At 46.1% G+C, this 21,845-nt stretch overlaps 1 protein-coding gene across 1 annotated transcript in view; it reads right to left on the reverse strand.

Annotated features, from left to right (window-relative positions):
* The window catches only part of LOC109868198 (A disintegrin and metalloproteinase with thrombospondin motifs 6-like), a 205,942-nt gene extending 186,794 nt beyond the window's left edge, over positions 1-19,148 (reverse strand). The window contains 5 exon segments of the mRNA XM_031803091.1: positions 9,380-9,463; positions 10,004-10,251; positions 11,718-11,898; positions 17,634-18,034; positions 18,557-19,148. Coding sequence (XP_031658951.1) covers positions 9,380-9,463; positions 10,004-10,251; positions 11,718-11,898; positions 17,634-18,034; positions 18,557-18,659 — 1,017 coding nt within the window. The 5' untranslated portion in view covers positions 18,660-19,148.
* Between the last annotated feature and the right edge of the window lie 2,697 nt (positions 19,149-21,845).

Here is a 21,845-nt window from a genome sequence, read left to right on the forward strand (position 1 = left end):
CCCTGAACAGTCTGAATACATCCACAACCCTGAACAGTCTGAACACATTTAAAACCCTGAACCGTCTGAACACATCCACAACCCTGAACAGTCTGAATACATCCACAACCCTGAACAGTCTGAACACATTTAAAACCCTGAACCGTCTGAACCCATCCACAACCCTGAACAGTCTGAATACATCCACAACCCTGAACAGTCTGAACACATCCACAACCCTGAACAGTCTGAATACATCCACAACCCTGAACAGTCTGAACACATTCACAACCCTGAACATTCTGAATATATCCACAACCCTAAACACATCCACAATCCTAAACAGTCTGAATACATCCAAAACCCTGAACATTCTGAACACATCCACAACCCTGAACATTCTGAACACATCCACAACCCTGAACAGTCTGAACACATCCACAACCCTGAACACATCCACAACCCTGAACAGTCTGAACACATTTAAAACCCTGAACCGTCTGAACACATCCACAACCCTGAACAGTCTGAATACATCCACAACCCTGAACAGTCTGAACACATTCACAACCCTGAACATTCTGAATATATCCACAACCCTGAACACATCCACAATCCTAAACAGTCTGAATACATCCACAACCCTGAACAGTGTGAACACATCCACAACCCTGAACAGTCTGAATACATCCACAACCCTGAACAGTCTGAATATTTTTAAAACACTGAAACGTGTGAACACATCCACAACCCTGAACAGTCTGAATACATCCACAACCCTGAACATTCTGAACACATCCACAACCTTGAACATTCTGGACACATCCACAACCCTGAACAGTCTGAATACATCCACAACCCTGAACAGTCTGAACACATCCACAACCCTGAACAGTCTGAACACATCCACAACCCTGAACAGTCTGAACACATTCACAACCCTGAACAGTCTGAACACATCCACAACCCTGAACAGTCTGAACACATTTAAAACACTGAAACGTCTGAACACATCCACAACCCTGAACAGTCTGAATACATCCACAACCCTGAACAGTCTGAATACATCCACAACCCTGAACAGTCTGAACACATCCACAACCCTGAACAGTCTGAACATATTCACAACCCTGAACATTCTGAATATATCCACAACCCTGAACACATCCACAATCCTAAACATTCTGAATACATCCAAAACCATGAACAGTCTGAATACATCCACAACCCTGAACAGTCTGAACACATCCACAACCCTGAACAGTCTGAACACATTTAAAACACTGAAACGTCTGAACACATCCACAACCCTGAACAGTCTGAACACATCCACAACCCTGAACAGTCTGAATACATCCACAACCCTGACCAGTCTGAACACATTCACAACCCTGAACATTCTGAATATATCCACAACCCTGAACACATCCACAACCCTGAACATTCTGAATACATCCACAACCCTAAACATTCTGAATACATCCACAAATACATCCACAACCCTGAACATTCTGAACACATCCACAACCCTGAACACTTTGAACACATCCACAACCTTGAACATTCTGAACACATCCACAACCCTGAACAGTCTGAATACATCCACAACCCTGAACAGTCTGAACACATCCACAACTCTGAACAGTCTGAACACATCCACAACCCTGAACATTCTGAATACGTCCACAACCCTGAACAGTCTGAACACATCCACAACCCTGAACAGTCTGAACACATCCACAACCCTGAACAGTCTGAACACATTCACAACCCTGAACATTCTGAATATATCCACAACCCTGAACACATCCACAACCCTGAACAGTCTGAACACATCCACAACCCTGAACAGTCTGAACACATCCACAACCCTGAACAGTCTGAACACATCCACAACCATGAACATTCTGAATACGTCCACAACCCTGAACAGTCTGAACACATCCACAACCCTGAACAGTCTGAACACATCCACAACCCTGAACAGTCTGAACACATTCACAACCCTGAACAGTCTGAATACATCCACAACCCTGAACACATCCACAACCCTGAACAGTCTGAACACATTTAAAACCCTGAACCGTCTGAATACATCCACAACCCTGAACAGTCTGAACACATCCACAACCCTGAACATTCTGAATATATCCACAACCCTGAACACATCCACAATCCTAAACATTCTGAATACATCCAAAACCATGAACAGTCTGAATACATCCACAACCCTGAACAGTCTGAACACATCCACAACCCTGAACAGTCTGAACACATTTAAAACCCTGAACCGTCTGAACACATCCACAACCCTGAACAGTCTGAATACATCCACAACCCTGAACAGTCTGAACACATTTAAAACCCTGAACCGTCTGAACCCATCCACAACCCTGAACAGTCTGAATACATCCACAACCCTGAACAGTCTGAACACATTCACAACCCTGAACATTCTGAATATATCCACAACCCTGAACACATCCACAATCCTAAACATTCTGAATACATCCAAAACCATGAACAGTCTGAATACATCCACAACCCTGAACAGTCTGAACACATCCACAACCCTGAACAGTCTGAACACATTTAAAACCCTGAACCGTCTGAACACATCCACAACCCTGAACAGTCTGAATACATCCACAACCCTGAACAGTCTGAACACATTTAAAACCCTGAACCGTCTGAACACATCCACAACCCTGAACAGTCTGAATACATCCACAACCCTGAACAGTCTGAACACATTTAAAACCCTGAACCGTCTAAACCCATCCACAACCCTGAACAGTCTGAATACATCCACAACCCTGAACAGTCTGAACACATTCTCAACCCTGAACATTCTGAATATATCCACAACCCTAAACACATCCACAATCCTAAACAGTCTGAATACATCCAAAACCCTGAACATTCTGAACACATCCACAACCCTGAACATTCTGAACACATCCACAACCCTGAACAGTCTGAACACATCCACAACCCTGAACAGTCTGAACACATTTAAAACCCTGAACCGTCTGAACACATCCACAACCCTGAACAGTCTGAATACATCCACAACCCTGAACAGTCTGAACACATTCACAACCCTGAACATTCTGAATATATCCACAACCCTGAACACATCCACAATCCTAAACAGTCTGAATACATCCACAACCCTGAACAGTCTGAACACATCCACAACCCTGAACAGTCTGAATACATCCACAACCCTGAACAGTCTGAATACATTTAAAACACTGAAACGTCTGAACACATCCACAACCCTGAACAGTCTGAATACATCCACAACCCTGAACATTCTGAACACATCCACAACCCTGAACATTCTGAACACATCCACAACCCTGAACATTCTGAACACATCCACAACCTTGAACATTCTGAACACATCCACAACCCTGAACAGTCTGAATACATCCACAACCCTGAACAGTCTGAACACATCCACAACCCTGAACAGTCTGAACACATCCACAACCCTGAACAGTCTGAACACATTCACAACCCTGAACAGTCTGAACACATCCACAACCCTGAACAGTCTGAACACATCCACAACCCTGAACAGTCTGAACACATTCACAACCCTGAACATTCTGAACACATCCACAACCCTGAACAGTCTGAACACATTCACAACCCTGAACATTCTGAATATATCCACAACCCTGAACACATCCACAATCCTAAACATTCTGAATACATCCAAAACCATGAACAGTCTGAATACATCCACAACCCTGAACAGTCTGAACACATCCACAACCCTGAACAGTCTGAACACATTTAAAACCCTGAACCGTCTGAACACATCCACAACCCTGAACAGTCTGAATACATCCACAACCCTGAACAGTCTGAACACATTTAAAACCCTGAACCGTCTGAACACATCCACAACCCTGAACAGTCTGAATACATCCACAACCCTGAACAGTCTGAACACATTTAAAACCCTGAACCGTCTAAACCCATCCACAACCCTGAACAGTCTGAATACATCCACAACCCTGAACAGTCTGAACACATTCTCAACCCTGAACATTCTGAATATATCCACAACCCTAAACACATCCACAATCCTAAACAGTCTGAATACATCCAAAACCCTGAACATTCTGAACACATCCACAACCCTGAACATTCTGAACACATCCACAACCCTGAACAGTCTGAACACATCCACAACCCTGAACAGTCTGAACACATTTAAAACCCTGAACCGTCTGAACACATCCACAACCCTGAACAGTCTGAATACATCCACAACCCTGAACAGTCTGAACACATTCACAACCCTGAACATTCTGAATATATCCACAACCCTGAACACATCCACAATCCTAAACAGTCTGAATACATCCACAACCCTGAACAGTCTGAACACATCCACAACCCTGAACAGTCTGAATACATCCACAACCCTGAACAGTCTGAATACATTTAAAACACTGAAACGTCTGAACACATCCACAACCCTGAACAGTCTGAATACATCCACAACCCTGAACATTCTGAACACATCCACAACCCTGAACATTCTGAACACATCCACAACCCTGAACATTCTGAACACATCCACAACCCTGAACATTCTGAACACATCCACAACCTTGAACATTCTGAACACATCCACAACCCTGAACAGTCTGAATACATCCACAACCCTGAACAGTCTGAACACATCCACAACCCTGAACAGTCTGAACACATCCACAACCCTGAACAGTCTGAACACATTCACAACCCTGAACAGTCTGAACACATCCACAACCCTGAACAGTCTGAACACATCCACAACCCTGAACAGTCTGAACACATTCACAACCCTGAACATTCTGAACACATCCACAACCCTGAACAGTCTGAACACATTTAAAACCTTGAACCGTCTGAACACATCCACAACCCTGAACAGTCTGAATACATCCACAACCCTGAACAGTCTGAACACATTCACAACCCTGAACATTCTGAATATATCCACAACCCTGAACATATCCACAACCCTGAACATTCTGAATACATCCACAACCCTAAACATTCTGAATACATCCACAAATACATCCACAACCCTGAACATTCTGAACACATCCACAACCCTGAACATTTTGAACACATCCACAACCTTGAACATTCTGAACACATCCACAACCCTGAACAGTCTGAATACATCCACAACCCTGAACAGTCTGAACACATCCACAACTCTGAACAGTCTGAACACATCCACAACCCTGAACATTCTGAATACGTCCACAACCCTGAACAGTCTGAACACATCCACAAACCTGAACAGTCTGAACACATCCACAACCCTGAACAGTCTGAACACATTCACAACCCTGAACGTTCTGAATATATCCACAACCCTGAACACATCCAAAATCCTGTACATTCTGAACACATCCACAACCCTGAACAGTCTGAATACATCCACAATCCTGAACAGTCTGAATACATCCACAACCCTGAACACATCCACAACCCTGAACAGTCTGAACACATTTAAAACCCTGAACCGTCTGAACACATCCACAACCCTGAACAGTCTGAATACATCCACAACCCTGAACAGTCTGAACACATTCACAACCCTGAACATTCTGAATATATCCACAACCCTGAACACATCCACAATCCTAAACATTCTGAATACATCCAAAACCATAAACAGTCTGAATACATCCACAACCCTGAACAGTCTGAACACATCCACAACCCTGAACAGTCTGAATACATCCACAACCCTGAACAGTCTGAACACATCCACAACCCTGAACAGTCTGAACACATTTAAAACCTTGAACCGTCTGAACACATCCACAACCCTGAACAGTCTGAATACATCCACAACCCTGAACACATCCACAACCCTGAACAGTCTGAACACATTTAAAACCCTGAACCGTCTGAACACATCCACAACCCTGAACAGTCTGAATACATCCACAACTCTGAACAGTCTGAACACATTCACAACCCTGAACATTCTGAATATATCCACAACCCTGAACACATCCACAATCCTAAACATTCTGAATACATCCAAAACCATAAACAGTCTGAATACATCCACAACCCTGAACAGTCTGAACACATCCACAACCCTGAACAGTCTGAACACATCCACAACCCTGAACAGTCTGAATACATCCACAACCCTGAACAGTCTGAACACATCCACAACCCTGAACAGTCTGAACACATTCACAACCCTGAACATTCTGAATATATTCACAACCCTGAACACATCCACAATCCTAAACAGTCTGAATACATCCACAACCCTGAACAGTCTGAACACATCCACAACCCTGAACAGTCTGAATACATCCACAACCCTGAACAGTCTGAACACATTCACAACCCTGAACAGTCTGAATACATCCACAACCCTGAACAGTCTGAACACATCCACAACCCTGAACAGTCTGAACACATTTAAAACTCTGAACCGTCTGAACACATCCACAACCCTGAACAGTCTGAACACATCCACAACTCTGAACAGTCTGAACACATCCACAACCCTGAACATTCTGAATACGTCCACAACCCTGAACAGTCTGAACACATCCACAACCCTGAACAGTCTGAACACATTCACAACCCTGAACGTTCTGAATATATCCACAACCCTGAACACATCCAAAATCCTGTACATTCTGAACACATCCACAACCCTGAACAGTCTGAATACATCCACAATCCTGAACAGTCTGAATACATCCACAACCCTGAACACATCCACAACCCTGAACAGTCTGAACACATTTAAAACCCTGAACCGTCTGAACACATCCACAACCCTGAACAGTCTGAATACATCCACAACCCTGAACAGTCTGAACACATTCACAACCCTGAACATTCTGAATATATCCACAACCCTGAACACATCCACAATCCTAAACATTCTGAATACATCCAAAACCATAAACAGTCTGAATACATCCACAACCCTGAACAGTCTGAACACATCCACAACCCTGAACAGTCTGAATACATCCACAACCCTGAACAGTCTGAACACATCCACAACCCTGAACAGTCTGAACACATTTAAAACCTTGAACCGTCTGAACACATCCACAACCCTGAACAGTCTGAATACATCCACAACCCTGAACAGTCTGAACACATTCACAACCCTGAACATTCTGAATATATCCACAACCCTGAACACATCCACAACCCTGAACATTCTGAATACATCCACAACCCTAAACATTCTGAATACATCCACAAATACATCCACAACCCTGAACATTCTGAACACATCCACAACCCTGAACATTTTGAACACATCCACAACCTTGAACATTCTGAACACATCCACAACCCTGAACAGTCTGAATACATCCACAACCCTGAACAGTCTGAACACATCCACAACTCTGAACAGTCTGAACACATCCACAACCCTGAACATTCTGAATACGTCCACAACCCTGAACAGTCTGAACACATCCACAACCCTGAACAGTCTGAACACATCCACAACCCTGAACAGTCTGAACACATTCACAACCCTGAACGTTCTGAATATATCCACAACCCTGAACACATCCAAAATCCTGTACATTCTGAACACATCCACAACCCTGAACAGTCTGAATACATCCACAATCCTGAACAGTCTGAATACATCCACAACCCTGAACAGTCTGAACACATTTAAAACCCTGAACCGTCTGAACACATCCACAACCCTGAACAGTCTGAATACATCCACAACTCTGAACAGTCTGAACACATTCACAACCCTGAACATTCTGAATATATCCACAACCCTGAACACATCCACAATCCTAAACATTCTGAATACATCCAAAACCATAAACAGTCTGAATACATCCACAACCCTGAACAGTCTGAACACATCCACAACCCTGAACAGTCTGAACACATCCACAACCCTGAACAGTCTGAATACATCCACAACCCTGAAAAGTCTGAATACATCCACAACCCTGAACAGTCTGAACACATCCACAACCCTGAACAGTCTGAACACATTCAAAACCCTGAACATTCTGAACACATCCACAACCCTGAACATTCTGAACACATCCACAACTCTGAACATTCTGAACACATCCACAACCCATAACATTATGAACATATCCATAACCCATAACATTATGAACGCATCCACAACCCAGAACATTATGAACATGTCCACAACCCAGAACATTCTGAACACATCCACTACCCAGAACATTCTGAACACATCCACAACCCATAACATTATGAACACATCCACAACCCATAACATTATGAACACATCCACAACCCTAAACATTCTGAACACATCCACAACCTTGAACATTCTGAACACATCCACAACCCATAAAATGCTGAACACATCCACAACCCTGAACATTCTGAACACATCCACAACCCATAACATTATGAACACATCCACAACCCTGAACATTCTGAACACATCCACAACCCAGAACACACAGAACCCAGCACTCTGTCAAGAACAGGGACAGCATTCTGCACTTGACTAGGGCTGAATTAAGATTAACACAAGCCACTCAAACTTTCACTTAAATCTGCTATTGACATCAATGTATGATTGGGCCATCTTAGTAAAAAGCACCAGTCAAAAACGACAGTATATAAGCCTATAAAAGCCATGTCCACCATTTGACAGGATTCTGACCTATCTGTTAAAATAATCCATATGACAAAAAATCTATATATTTTAACTATGAATATATCCATATTACACTCCATCTGGGTAAAACGTATCGGGTTCAGTCTTAAAACGGAAAATGTATGAAGACGTATTAATCTCTGCTGGCGTCCATCCTGTATCGACAGACGCTCGACGTACAGTTCACCCTGGTTCTCCCATCAAACCTACACATTATATACAGGTAACTGCCAAAATAATGGAAACACCAATTATTGGACCACCAGAACAGCTTCCATGCACCTTGGCATAGATTCTACAAGTGTCTGGGACTCTACTGGAAGGCACGCAACACCATTCTTCCACAAGAAGTTTCTATCATTTTGACAGTTACCTGCAGGTTGAATGTAAACATCCTCAATCAAATTTCCCTGAGGGAAGATGTCTGAGCTCATCTCCAACGGAGAGGCTTTCCTCTTTAGGGGCGGCAAACATATGATAGAAGCTTCCTGTCCTCTCTCCTTTCCTCGCTTCTTTTCTACTCTCGTCCCCTTCTCTCGCCTCTTCTTGTCACTCCTCTCTCCCTTCTCTTTCCTCCTCCTAGTCTCCCCCAACGGCTAACTATGTTACTGCATAAGAAGTAACCAAACCACAGAGATTGGAACTGAGATGAGAGAAACACATAGATGTTGATGTAGAATAGAGAGAGAGAGAGAGAGATACACCCACCTGGTCTTCAGTCAGTACGATCAGGCGGGTTACTATAATGTTCACAACGTTTCCTAGGCTGGCATCACGGTAAAGTTTGGCAACCTGACCTCCAGAAAAGAAGTAAAAAACACAAAGTCAGACAAACTGTGTCCACGTGTCACGACGCTTGATCGGTGTTTCCATCACACATACTGGGGGCGGGGGGGGGGGGAACGGCCATCACACATTCAGCTCACGCTGCGATTTAAATGTCTGTTTTCAGTAAGAAAGAACAAACGAAATGCTAACCAAAGGGAGAAACACTTCGAATAGCATTGTTCGTGCTCTAATGCACTACATCGGCGTGTTTCCAATATCAGTTGGAAGGGACTCAGCTAGGGACTCATCTCAATGTCTTTCCTCCAATCCTTCACCTGTATTGACGTGAAAGAACTGGACAGTTGCAAGTGGGCTGAACTGCTCTCACCCATCCTGTGAACTCAAACTAGTGTAAATGTAGGGGGAAGAGATGAGGAGAGGAAGCCACGTTAGACCGTTGATATTAACCCCGTTTGAGATTGACCCAAACTTTATTACCAGGTTTGTTTTTTTCTTGTCAGACAAAACAACACTAATCGAAGCAAAAAGCAGGATCAAACTTACAATATTCATCACAGACAGGATGTAATGCTCGATGTCTTTGCGGCCATGGTAACCAACCATCATCTTATCAGCTACCACCAGGGTCTCTACGAAACGTTCCGTGCTGAGTGACCGCCTCCGTCTGTGGCCCCCCCCGGGCAGGGTGCTGTTGGACCCAGGGGCTGGGGTGGGAGAGGACGAGGGAGAAGAGGTTGGAGAGGTTGGGGAAGGAGTGCTATGTTGGCACGGGCTCGCGTTTTTTGTGAGGTCTGGGAATGAAGGAGGGAGAGGTAGTTTATATGAGAAAAAAAGATTAGCAACTGAGCGAGAAAAGTTGATGGTATGCTGTGGGAAGAAAAAAAATCACAGGTGATTATAGGCAATGGTTTATCTGGTGATCATCTCCATGGGGTATTTGAACTTTTAAAAAAGATAGGTAGAATGTGATACTGTTCACCTCCGTGGAAACATTCAGGGAGACTAGAACTACTCGTGATTTGATAACAAATAACGAGTTCAACACTTATTTTAAAATGTCAACATAAAAAAAACAAGCCACTAAATTAAAACACAATGATACAATCAGATATAGCCCATTGTGAAGGCATAGCCAGAGCAGAGCCAGGGGAGAGTTGGAGATAGGATTGCAGACATGTTGGGAATCTGGCCCTTTGAACCTTGCAGCTGAAGGCTTGCCTTCCTTTATGGCCCAGATGCTCTGGGGAAAAGCTATAAGATAGAACGTGTCAGGGCACGTAAACTTCCTGCCGATGACAGCCTTCGCTGCTACTTATAAGACTTTGGTCCAAATACCTACACATCCACCTGGTTCCCCTCTAATCCCTATCCCATCACATCTCACAGGACACCGCTCTGATGAGAGCCAGAGTATGTGAATTGTCCACGTGTGGAATTGTCCACATCTGGAATTGTCCACGTCTGGAGGAAACCTGTCACCATCCCTACGGGGAAGCATGGTGGCATCATGCTGTGAGGATTTTTTTCAGCGGCAGGGACTGGGAGACTAGTCAGGATCGAGGTAAAGATGAACGGAGAAAAGTACAGAGAGATCCTTGATGAAAACCTGCCCCAGAGTGCTCAGGACCTCAGAATGGGGCGAAGGTTCATCTTCCAACAGGACAACGACCCTAAGGACACAGCCAAGACAACGCAGGAGTGGCTTCGGGACAAGTCTCTGAATGTCCTTCAGTGGACCAGCCAGAGGCCGGACTTAAACCCAATCGAACATCTCTGGAGAGACCTGAAAATAGCTGTGCAGCAACACTCCCCATCCAACCTGACAGAGCTTGACTGAGTAAAGGGTCTGAATACTTATGTAAATGCGATATTTTATCAATAAAAAATGTGCTAACGTCTAAAAACCTGTTTTTGCTTTGTCATTATGGGGTATTGTGTGTAGATTACAAGGCTGTAACGTATCAAAATGTGGAAAAAGCCAAGGGGCCTGAATACTTTCCGAATGCACCGTACACCAGGCTGAGGGGAGGCCCGTATGGGCCAGCCCAACAGCAGCGCGGTCACATCGACCGGAACCTGGGCCTAGAACCAAACCAGCACTTCCTCTGGACCGCTAGGAATAACTGCTAATTTATGTTACTCACCCAGCTCAGAGTCAATCCAGACTGAGGGCAGTGGAGAGCATGGAAGAGGAACAGGGAAGGGAAGGGAGGAGAGGAGAAAGGAGAAGAAGAAGAGAAGAGGATGCGTCACCAACCTGAGATGCCACAGCTGAACTCGTGTTGGCCGGGTTGCTGCCGCGGCGAGGGAATGGAAGACTTTTTATAAATAACATGCTGCTGTCCTTCTCCCTGGTCCCATTGGCTGGAAGTGGTGGACGATATATTCTTTAATGGCTCTATTAAATACTGCTCTTCTTCTGTGGTAATAACGCCGTGCTTGTTGAGAAACAAGAACATCGAGAGAGACAGGTTATAAGCGAACAAGGCAAACAACATTACAACGCACACACACACATAAACACGACAGTTGAATTGGTCTTATTGTAGTTTTAAAATAATTACATAGAAAATGTCTGACAATTTTTGTCAAAAGTAACTCCTACGAGCCTAAATGGACTTACAGTGAACCATTTATGCCGTTTATATGAAATGACCTTTGACAAATAACCTCCTATCATTTTCATTATAGTCAGCAAAATATTGTTATACTAATGAGTATTATCAACCAGGTTGAATGCTTTTTTTTCCCCCAGCACAACCACAATCATCTGTGAAATGATTGGCACCCCGAGTCAGAGCTAAGTGCCTAATGGTGTGTTCCAGCCTTGGTCACGTAACATTGCAGGCTACAACACATAGAACAACTAACTCACAGCTCCGCTCTGCTCTCCTCTGTGTGTCGCACTGTAGTCAGACGTGAAAACACCCCACACTCTGAAGCAATTTGATAAATCATGTTATAACAACCAATTACACCTAGAACAACGCTGTAATTACTGGGACTGGAACCAAAGTACACAGCTCTCTGCCCTCGAACACCCTCTTTGTAACATAAATTGAAAAAGTACTTCAGAATGTGTTTATAAAAAACATTGGCACGCTGCATCACTCAGTAAAAACCCACAATGAAACCAATTAACCAAATATGACAACCTGGCACACGCCGGCAAGAAACCAATATTTGATAAAAGCCTAGCAGAGTGCGATGTCAAGATGTCTGGCAATTTACGAGATTAAACTACAGATACATTTCAGTTTTGTCCATTTTTGGTACTATTAAAACGGTATGAGGCGAAACAGACCTAATACTAATTCAATTTATGATACTGGAGCTGTGGGGCTGCCAGTACGTTTGGCCGCAAGAACGGCAATACATGTTTTTCTCCAAATGATTGCGATTGGCACAGAGGAACAGGGCTTTCTCCTTGTTCTGAGACGTTTCAAAGTAAATGAGGGGGGATAAGAGTTTTTCCAATCGCTTCCAACAGTGAGTTTTAACGAAGACAGTCTGGCCAGTCCGTCAGTCTAAGATCAACAGCCTGAGGACCAATACCTCAGCTTTGATGATTAGCCGCTTCGTTAAAGCCAACAGAAAGCAACACATTCGCTTTCTTTCTTATTTCGCTGGAGAAATTCCAGTTCAAAACCCCCTAGGCTAACCCCTAACCTCCAAACATACACTTCTCATAGATCTGACACTATCAGATGAGTCCTAGCCCAGGGCGGTGTTGAGCTATTACCATATTGCCTACCTACACTCATCCAACCCCTTCAGAACTACAAGAAATGACTATGGGTTAATTAGGGGCTAGGGGTTGATTTGGGACTGGGTATTAGTTTATCTGAGGAAACCGGAACCTGGTGTGCCCAAAACAAGATTTGGCTTTGACAGTTTAGTAAGCAAACAGAAAGACAGCCCTGCATGCTTATCTGTCACAGTCCATTGAGAAGGATATGTATTAGGTTCGCTATGGTGAGCTGGCTGGTTGGCTGGCTGGCTTGTTGGCTAGCTAACGACTGGATGGATTTTTGGTTCTTCATAGTAGGTGGACTGGCTGGCTGGTTGGTTCTTTATAGTGGGTGGACTGGCTGGCTGGTTGGTTGGTTCTTTATAGTGGGTGGACTGGCTGGCTGGCTGGTTGGCTGGTTCTTTATAGTGGGTGGACTGGCTGGCTGGTTGGTTCTTTATAGTGGGTGGACTGGCTGGCTTGCTGGTTAATTCTTTATAGTGGGTTGACTGGCTGGCTGGCTGGTTGGTTCTTTATAGTGGGTGGACTGGCTGGCTGGCTGGTTGGTTCTTTATAGTGCGTGGACTGGCTGGTTGGTTCTTTATAGTGGGTGGACTGGCTGGCTGGTTGGTTCTTTATAGTGGTGGACTGGCTGGCTGGCTGGTTGGTTCTTTATAGTGGGTGGACTGGCTGGCTGGCTGGTTGGTTCTTTATAGTGGGTGGACTGGCTGGCTGGTTGGTTCTTTATAGTGGGTGGACTGGCTGGCTGGTTGTGACTAAAGCTCTGATGATCCAGTAAAGCAACCTTTCTTAATTAAAGTATGCGTCGCGACGACATGTTAACGGTGTATGGCGACATGTCAGAGTAAAAAAAAATATTTCTAGGAACTCAGAGGAGGTCTCAACTTACTGTTTAGAGATAGAAGAGTAGAATATGCAAGATGCAATTCGGGGCGACCCATTGATTTTGATAGTCACTTTCACTCAGATATCATATTAACATGGCATTAGTCATGGCAAAATGTGTAGAATTTAAAGAAATGTTCTTTAAATCTGCTAAGATTTCTCTCCACCCCATGGCAAAATGTTTAGAATTGCAGGAGCCCTCCGGTACTGCTGCTCATTCCGTTCACCAGCTCCGGAGGTCTACGTCACCGGCCTTCTAAGCGTCACTGAACTGGATTCATTACCACTGTCTTGTCTCATTACGCACACCTTGATCCCATTCCCCCTGATTAGTATGTTATATATGTGCCCTCTGTTCCCCATTGTCCTTGCCGATTATTGGAATTAGCCTGCCGTGATGACAACCTGTCACTCTACCAGCTCATCAGCATGGCGATTCATTTGGACAAGCTCCTGCGATCCCGGCGAAGACCTGTGCAGAATCCAGAGCCCATGGCTACACCTGCTCCATGGCCAGAGCCCATGGCTACACCTGCTCCGTGGCCAGAGCCCATGGCTACACCTGCTCCGTGGCCAGAGCCGATGGCTACGCCTGCTCAGTGGACAGAGCCCATGGCTACACCTGCTCCGTGGCCAGAGCCGATGGCTACGCCTGCTCAGTGGCCAGAGCCCATGGCTACACCTGCTGAGTGGCCAGAGCCCATGGCTACACCTGCTCCGTGGCCAGAGCCCATGGCTACACCTGCTCAGTGGCCAGAGCCCATGGCTACACCTGCTCAGTGGCCAGAGCCCATGGCTACACCTGCTCAGTGGCCAGAGCCCATGGCTACACCTGCTCCGTGGCCAGAGCCCATGGCTACACCTGCTCCGTGGCCAGAGCCGATGGCTACACTTGCTCCGTGGCCAGAGCCGATGGCTACGCCTGCTCAGTGGCCAGAGCCCATGGCTACACCTGCTCCGTGGCCAGAGCCCATGGCTACACCTGCTCCGTGGCCAGAGCCCATGGCTACACCTGCTGAGTGGCCAGAGCCCATGGCTACACCTGCTCCGTGGCCAGAGCCGATGGCTACGCCTGCTCAGTGGCCAGAGCCCATGGCTACACTTGCTCCGTGGCCAGAGCCGATGGCTACGCCTGCTCAGTGGCCAGAGCCCATGGCTACACCTGCTCCGTGGCCAGAGCCCATGGCTACACCTGCTCCGTGGCCAGAGCCCCTGGCTACACCTGCTCCGTGGCCAGAGCCCATGGCTACACCTGCTCCGTGGCCAGAGCCCATGGCTACACCTGCTCCGTGGCCAGAGCCCATGGCTACACCTGCTCCGTGGCCAGAGCCCATGGCTACACCTGCTCCGTGGCCAGAGCCCATGGCTACACCTGCTCCGTGGCCAGAGCCCATGGCTACACCTGCTCCGTGGCCAGAGCCCATGGCTACACCTGCTCCGTGGCCAGAGCCCATGGCTACACCTGCTCAGTGGCCAGAGCCGATGGAGGTGAAGCGCTCGTAGGACTCGACCTCGGGTCCGGACGTTTCCCAGACCGCGGCCCCCCAGTCCAGGGCCCGTCCGGTCAGTGCCGAGATGACGGTGGCAACCCTGTCTCTCCCGGAGAGGTACCGGATCGCATTGCAGAAGGAATCCCTTGCATCTCGCTGATGCGCCATCAAAGCGCTCCGGGAGGGACAGGGGTATTCCGCGGGCCGGCTCAGATGGGACGGAGGCAGGTCATGGTGTGGGGGCTGGTGCCGCAACTTGTGACATGCTGGGACGTGGCGTAGTGTTTTATATAGACAACATTTTGGTCTATTCTGCTGACCGCGCCCAGCATGTCTCGTTAGTCAGATCTGTGCTGGGAAAACTGTTGGAGCATGATCTATATGTTAAACAAGATAAGTGTTTGTTTTTCCAGCGGTCCGTGTCCTTTTTGGGCTACCTCATATCCACGGAGTGGAGAAGGAGGAGCAACGCGTCAGCGCAGTCCGGTCATGGCCCATCCCCAACTTCGTGAAAGCAGTCCAGCGATACCTGGGGTTTGCCAACTAATTGGTTCAGCAGAGTGGTCGCTCCTCTTTCCTCCCTGCTGAGAGGAGGTCCCCAGCGGCTTCGTTGGACGGCACACACTCATCTCTGTGCGTCGGCACAAGGAACAGAGTTAATGAGGTAACGTACCATTTGCATCTCCCTGCTGATTACCGCATTAACCTGACTTTTCATGTTTCTCTCCTCAGGCCAGTGGTGCCTGGTCTCCTTGCTGAGGCTGGACACAGTGAAGCACGGCCTCCTCCTCTGGACATCGAGGGAGGTCCGGCATACTCGGTCCGTGAATTCCTGGATTCGAGGCGTCGTGCGGGGTGTCTCCAGTACCTCATCGACTGGTAGGGGTACGCACATCCTGGACGCTTCGCTGACCAGGGATTTTCACCATCGGCGCCCAGACCGACCCGCACCACGTCCCTGTGGTTGTCCCCGAGGCCGGTGTCGTCCCGCTGCTGGTGCAGTGCGTCGGGGGGTACTGTCACCGGATCCCCCCCGGTACTGCTGCTCATTCCGTTCACCAGCTCCGGAGGTCTACGTCACCGGCCTTCTAGGCATCACTGAACTGGATTCATTACCACCAACCCAGGACTATCTTGTCTCATTACGCACACCTGGTTCCCATTCCCCCTGATTAGTATGTTATATATGTGCCCTCTGTTCTCCGTTGTCCTTGTCGGTTATTGCTACCATGTCCGTTGGTCCTGTGTACCTGTGCTGTTGTATCGGCTTCCATGCTACGTGTATTTGTGCACTTGTTTTACGGGTCTCGTCTCGAGTATTATTTAGAGGTTTACACCTCGCTCTTTTGTTTGGGTGGAGAATATAAAACCCCCTATTACGTATTCCTGCGCCTGTCTCCAATCACTAACATGACAAAATGTAAGTTCAAACTTCAATTTCTTTCTCCGCTGTCAACCAAATCTTGCTTAGGACCCCAAAAGGGATCATGTTTTTATGGCCTTGGGTCCCAGGAAAACACAGAATTTCTCAATGTTCCCAGGCTGAAAAAGCCTAAGAACCCCTGCTGTAGAGAGCTTTCCCCATTAGCCTTAACCTACTTTGCCCTATCCTAAGTGGCACTGTGCCAGGTGGAAGGAGGCCAACATGCTATTTAGCAAACTCCACTCTGTCTAATCCTGTGACAGTAGAGCTGAGGGTTTGTCTGAGGTAGCCAGAGCAAAGAGAAGGCATAGTATTAACTCTCTGTGACTGGTCAATGGGGGCCTCCTGGCCTCCTCACAAAACAGATCCTTAAGTACTCAAAGAATATTCAAACACACTCAAATATCTAGAAATACATTCAGACATACTCTAAACAAAAGTCACAGAAACCCATAAAGGGGAGTAGAGTGTTGGTGGCTGTTCTACTTGGAAACAGACAGATTGTGTTGTCCTCTTTTCCATCCTTCCATCACACATTTCAATACCCTGACTGGCTAACAGTAGCTTCCTTCCAAACACACACCCAAACCAAACACATCAACTCCAGAAACCCATGGTACTCACCAAGCCCTTACAGTTACTGAGCGCTACTCTGGTGGAGGTGTACTGATCCCGCAGGTATCCTACATAGTGGCAGTTCTCCACCATGTCATGTCTCCACTCCAGGCCCTCTCTCCCCCAGTACTCCACCGTAAAATGTTTGGACACCAGCTGGGGGTTGAGGGTCAAGTTCAAGTGAAAGTGCTTTCCGTAAGCCGACAGTCTGTAGAAGACTCGGGTCTGGGCCGGGTCCTGTTCGGCGCGGCCGGTTGGCTCTGGGCCGACAGCGGTGCTGGTTGGGTCGGCGGTTCGTCTCCTGCGACCGGGCCGGTGGTGTTTCACAGTGTAGCTGAGGAAGTCCCCGTTCTCGTCCACCTGCATCGGCACAGTCAGCTGGTAGTGCTGCAGGTAGGACAGGTACTCCACTTTAACAGAAAACAACGGATGGGGAGAGATGAGCCCATTGGAGGAGGGGTGTACGAGGAGGAAAGGACAAGGAAGAGAAAAATGAACAAAGAATGAGAATCTGAGTAAGAACATTGATACACTACAGGAAGAAGTGACATATTTAAGACAATGGGGGCGCTCCAGCCATTACAGAATATAACAGGACGACACCCTACAGATAGTAGAACTCATAGAATGTAGAATGTCTATGGTGGAACTCCGACAGACAGACAGGCAGGACAGACATGACCTCACAGTGTTCCAGAGCCTAGCAGGTTGTGATCTACAGTGGGTAAAATCCCTCTAAAATAACAGTCAGGCCAGGGCCACCAGATGTTGCAGATGTCTCACTGACTGACCACTGACCATGAGCAGCAATCATCTATTTGGAACCTGCCTCACCGGGAGGACAAATCCGTTTCTCTGAAGGAGAGCAGTTCTAGCACCTTGGCTGCAATCAAGCAAGTTAAGATGTGCAATTAAGCAATGAGCAGTCCTACCTTGTGAGTTGTGCGAAAGTCTTTGAAATTCAGAGAAAGCCATGACCACCACCAGGCTCAATATCAATATACAAGTCAGCGTCTTCCGCAAAATTTCCATCATTCAGAGAAAGGTCTGACATGGGGTTGGGGGGAGGAGGGGTGAGGGGGGTGGTGGTGCTACTGACGGGCTAGGAACACACGATCAGTCCGGCGTGCCTGGCACCATAACAAGCCCATGGTTTGGGTCCTCTGTGGGGGGAATGTTCTCACTACTTCTTCTTCTCTTCTTGTCTCATCCAGATCTCATCCAGAGAATGTCTCCGAGACACTCAGATTCCTCCTGAGGGCAGCAGACACTTCCAGACTTCACTGGCGTTTCCCTTGGAGCTCATGTCAGACACTCATCATGGGAGGCGGTGATGCTAGAATCCATCGGTAGATCAGTCAGTCAGTCAGTCACTTCAAGCACGTCCACAGCAGCAAATCTATAGATCTAGATCTATATTGGAAGCTTGTCTTGACCAATCCATCTGCATACCTGTGAATACATCATTGCATAGTTCAAGGTACATCATTGCATAGTTCAAGGTAAGCATACCTGCTACAAAACAACTAGTCTACACTCTTAGAAAAATCTAGAACCTAAAAGGGTTGTTCGGGGTTCCCTAGGAGAACCCTTTGATAAACCCTTTTGGGTTCCATGTAGAACCCTTTCCACAGAGGGTTATACATGGAACCCAAAAGAGTTCTACCTGGAACCAAAAAGCATTCTATTTGGAACCGAAAATAATTCTACCTGGGGAAAAGAGGGTTCTCGAATCGGTACTGCCAAATAACCCTTTTGGAAACCCTTTTTTCTAAGAGTGTACTACATAGGCTAAACTTCTAATCTGCAAATTACAATTAGCCATGGAAAAAAAGATGATGCCTAACGACTGCACAGCATATTCACCAACAGTACACTCCATGACAGAAATACCCTCCTCCTGTAGCCTGCTTACCCAGCATGCCATGGTTTGTGGTTAGCAGGATAGCGTTTTTCGTCATGAATCTTGTTCTGGAGGCAGCTCTGCAGATTGGCCGCTAGCTGGCACGGCCACAAAGTCATACAATCTCATTTTAAACCGAACCTGAACCTTAACCCTAATCACACTGCTAACCTTAATCTTAAATTAAGCACATTTTGGTGTTCATACATTTTTTCAATATAGCCCATTTTGACTTCGCAGCTGACTTAATTAACTAACAGGAAATCGCTCAGTTCTGCCTCCAGGACTAGACTCGTGACAATAAACGTCAACATACATGTGGCTAACGGTGTTTGTGACACCATACCATCTCCACAGCCTAAGGAGAAGTCAGTCTTTCAGATATTCCACAGCAAGTCACAACAACAAGACGATGATCAAGTACAAAAGCACCCTGTGCTTCGATGTCCGCCAGCCTCCTCAGTCAACACAGCACCTGTCTCTATAACAGGTTTAGGCATCTCTCTCCCACTGACTCTCTCTGCAGCCAGGAGCAAATCAAAAGATTAACGTTGCTCTCAGCAAGCCCTCTGTGCGTGTGTGCGTGTGTAATAACGCAGAAATAAAGGTGTTATAATAGTGTAATAACATACACATTTATCATTGAACCTATCCATCAATTAATGAATAAATCAATCACTTGTTCTATATTTCAAACCAATTACCGGATATTCTTCAAGAAAGAGAGGGTCACTCACTCACACAGCTCATAAACGGCATGCCATACTTTTAGAACCAAGTCCAGGCGAGTTTCCAAGTTTACGTCCAAGTGAAAACGCGTAAATTCCAGTAATCACCTCTGATCTATCGGATGTGCGTAAAGACAGTATGGGTGGTTATCTGTCTGTGGCTAGAATCCAGTGTTGGAAGCGGCGTGTTGCACCTTCTGTAAGCTCTATATAATGAACATCTAGCGGCACATATCCAGACAGCAGCGCTACATCTACTTGGCCACTCCGTCTGACCCAGACATTTGGCGCCCAGCCCGAATACATCAGACAACACCGACCGACCGACTGAAATAAAAAAAACTGCTCCTTTCAAATTAATCTAGGAGGATATGTAATTCAACTACAACTGGAATATCATACCAACAGTTCAACACTGTTCCTGTGTTAGGGATTACCCCAAAAAAGTATGAAAACGCCGGGAATAATTATTGTTAGCTATTGTAGAAGTGACAGACACTATCTCGCTCAAGTCATATGGGTTTGTTTGACGCCTTAACACACAGGCAGAGTCGGACCGTTCTTGCAGATGTGGATCTGTTTCAGTGAGTTATAAATTCTAACAGTGCAGATAGAGTAGGCTATGCCAAGTGCTTAGACATCAAACCAGTTTTAAGAGACACGTGATTTTTCAATAAACGCTGGAAGAAATAGTGGATCCAACTTTAACAAACATTTACTCACCAAACACTGTATGTGTAAGGAATTCCAAGTGCATATAGGGTTGTACTTTTTCCACGTTTCATCTAGTTCTAATTTAGTTCAAATCACAAAAATAGGTTTTCCAAACGATGTACGCTACAATGTGAAAGATAAATCACTGCATTTTCTGTTGTTTAAAAAAAAAAAGATGGTTAGCCTACATATTTGAAAGAAAAGGGATCTGCGGCGGCTCCGTTAAAAGTGCATGAGAGACACACAGCATTCTCTAGTTGTGTCTATGGAGTGCTGATAGACTACAAGCAGATAGTTACCGTCCTCATCTTCATTGTCAGCGGCAAAGCCCAACTGTGTAGAGTAGAGTAACGTTACAGAGTGCAGACAATAGACTTCGCCTGAGCTGAAATTCCGTAGTAGCCAGATGACTTCTCTCCTCTGTCCATCACTTTTCGGTTAATACCATTCTCTATATCCCCATGAGAGAGAAAACAGAGGAACATAAATGTCTTAGCAGAAAAGTCTATCCCCAAGAATAACTTTTAAACTATCTCCAAAATAAGGAGACCTAATTCATAGCCCAACTGTCCTCTTTAAAATAGACTTGGTGTGTTTGCTGAGTTGTTATTTTGGATAACGCAGGTAGTATGCTGCACAATAATAACAAATAGTCTACATCTAGGACAGTGTATGCAACACAGCTAAATTGAGTTGAGGTAGCACCCTTTAATACAGTATACCCGGTCTGGAACCATAGCCAAGTTCTGAGCTGCTTCAAATTGGCAGCTTTTTCAGGCTGGGAGGTTCAGCTGACGTCATTGCAGATGTGCGTATTCTAACATCAGCTGTGCGCATGTTCCGATCTAATATCACGTGCGGGGGGGGGGGGGGGGG

The sequence above is a fragment of the Oncorhynchus kisutch genome, linkage group LG23 (genome assembly GCF_002021735.2).
Source record: "Oncorhynchus kisutch isolate 150728-3 linkage group LG23, Okis_V2, whole genome shotgun sequence".
Taxonomy (NCBI): Eukaryota; Metazoa; Chordata; class Actinopteri; order Salmoniformes; family Salmonidae; genus Oncorhynchus; species Oncorhynchus kisutch.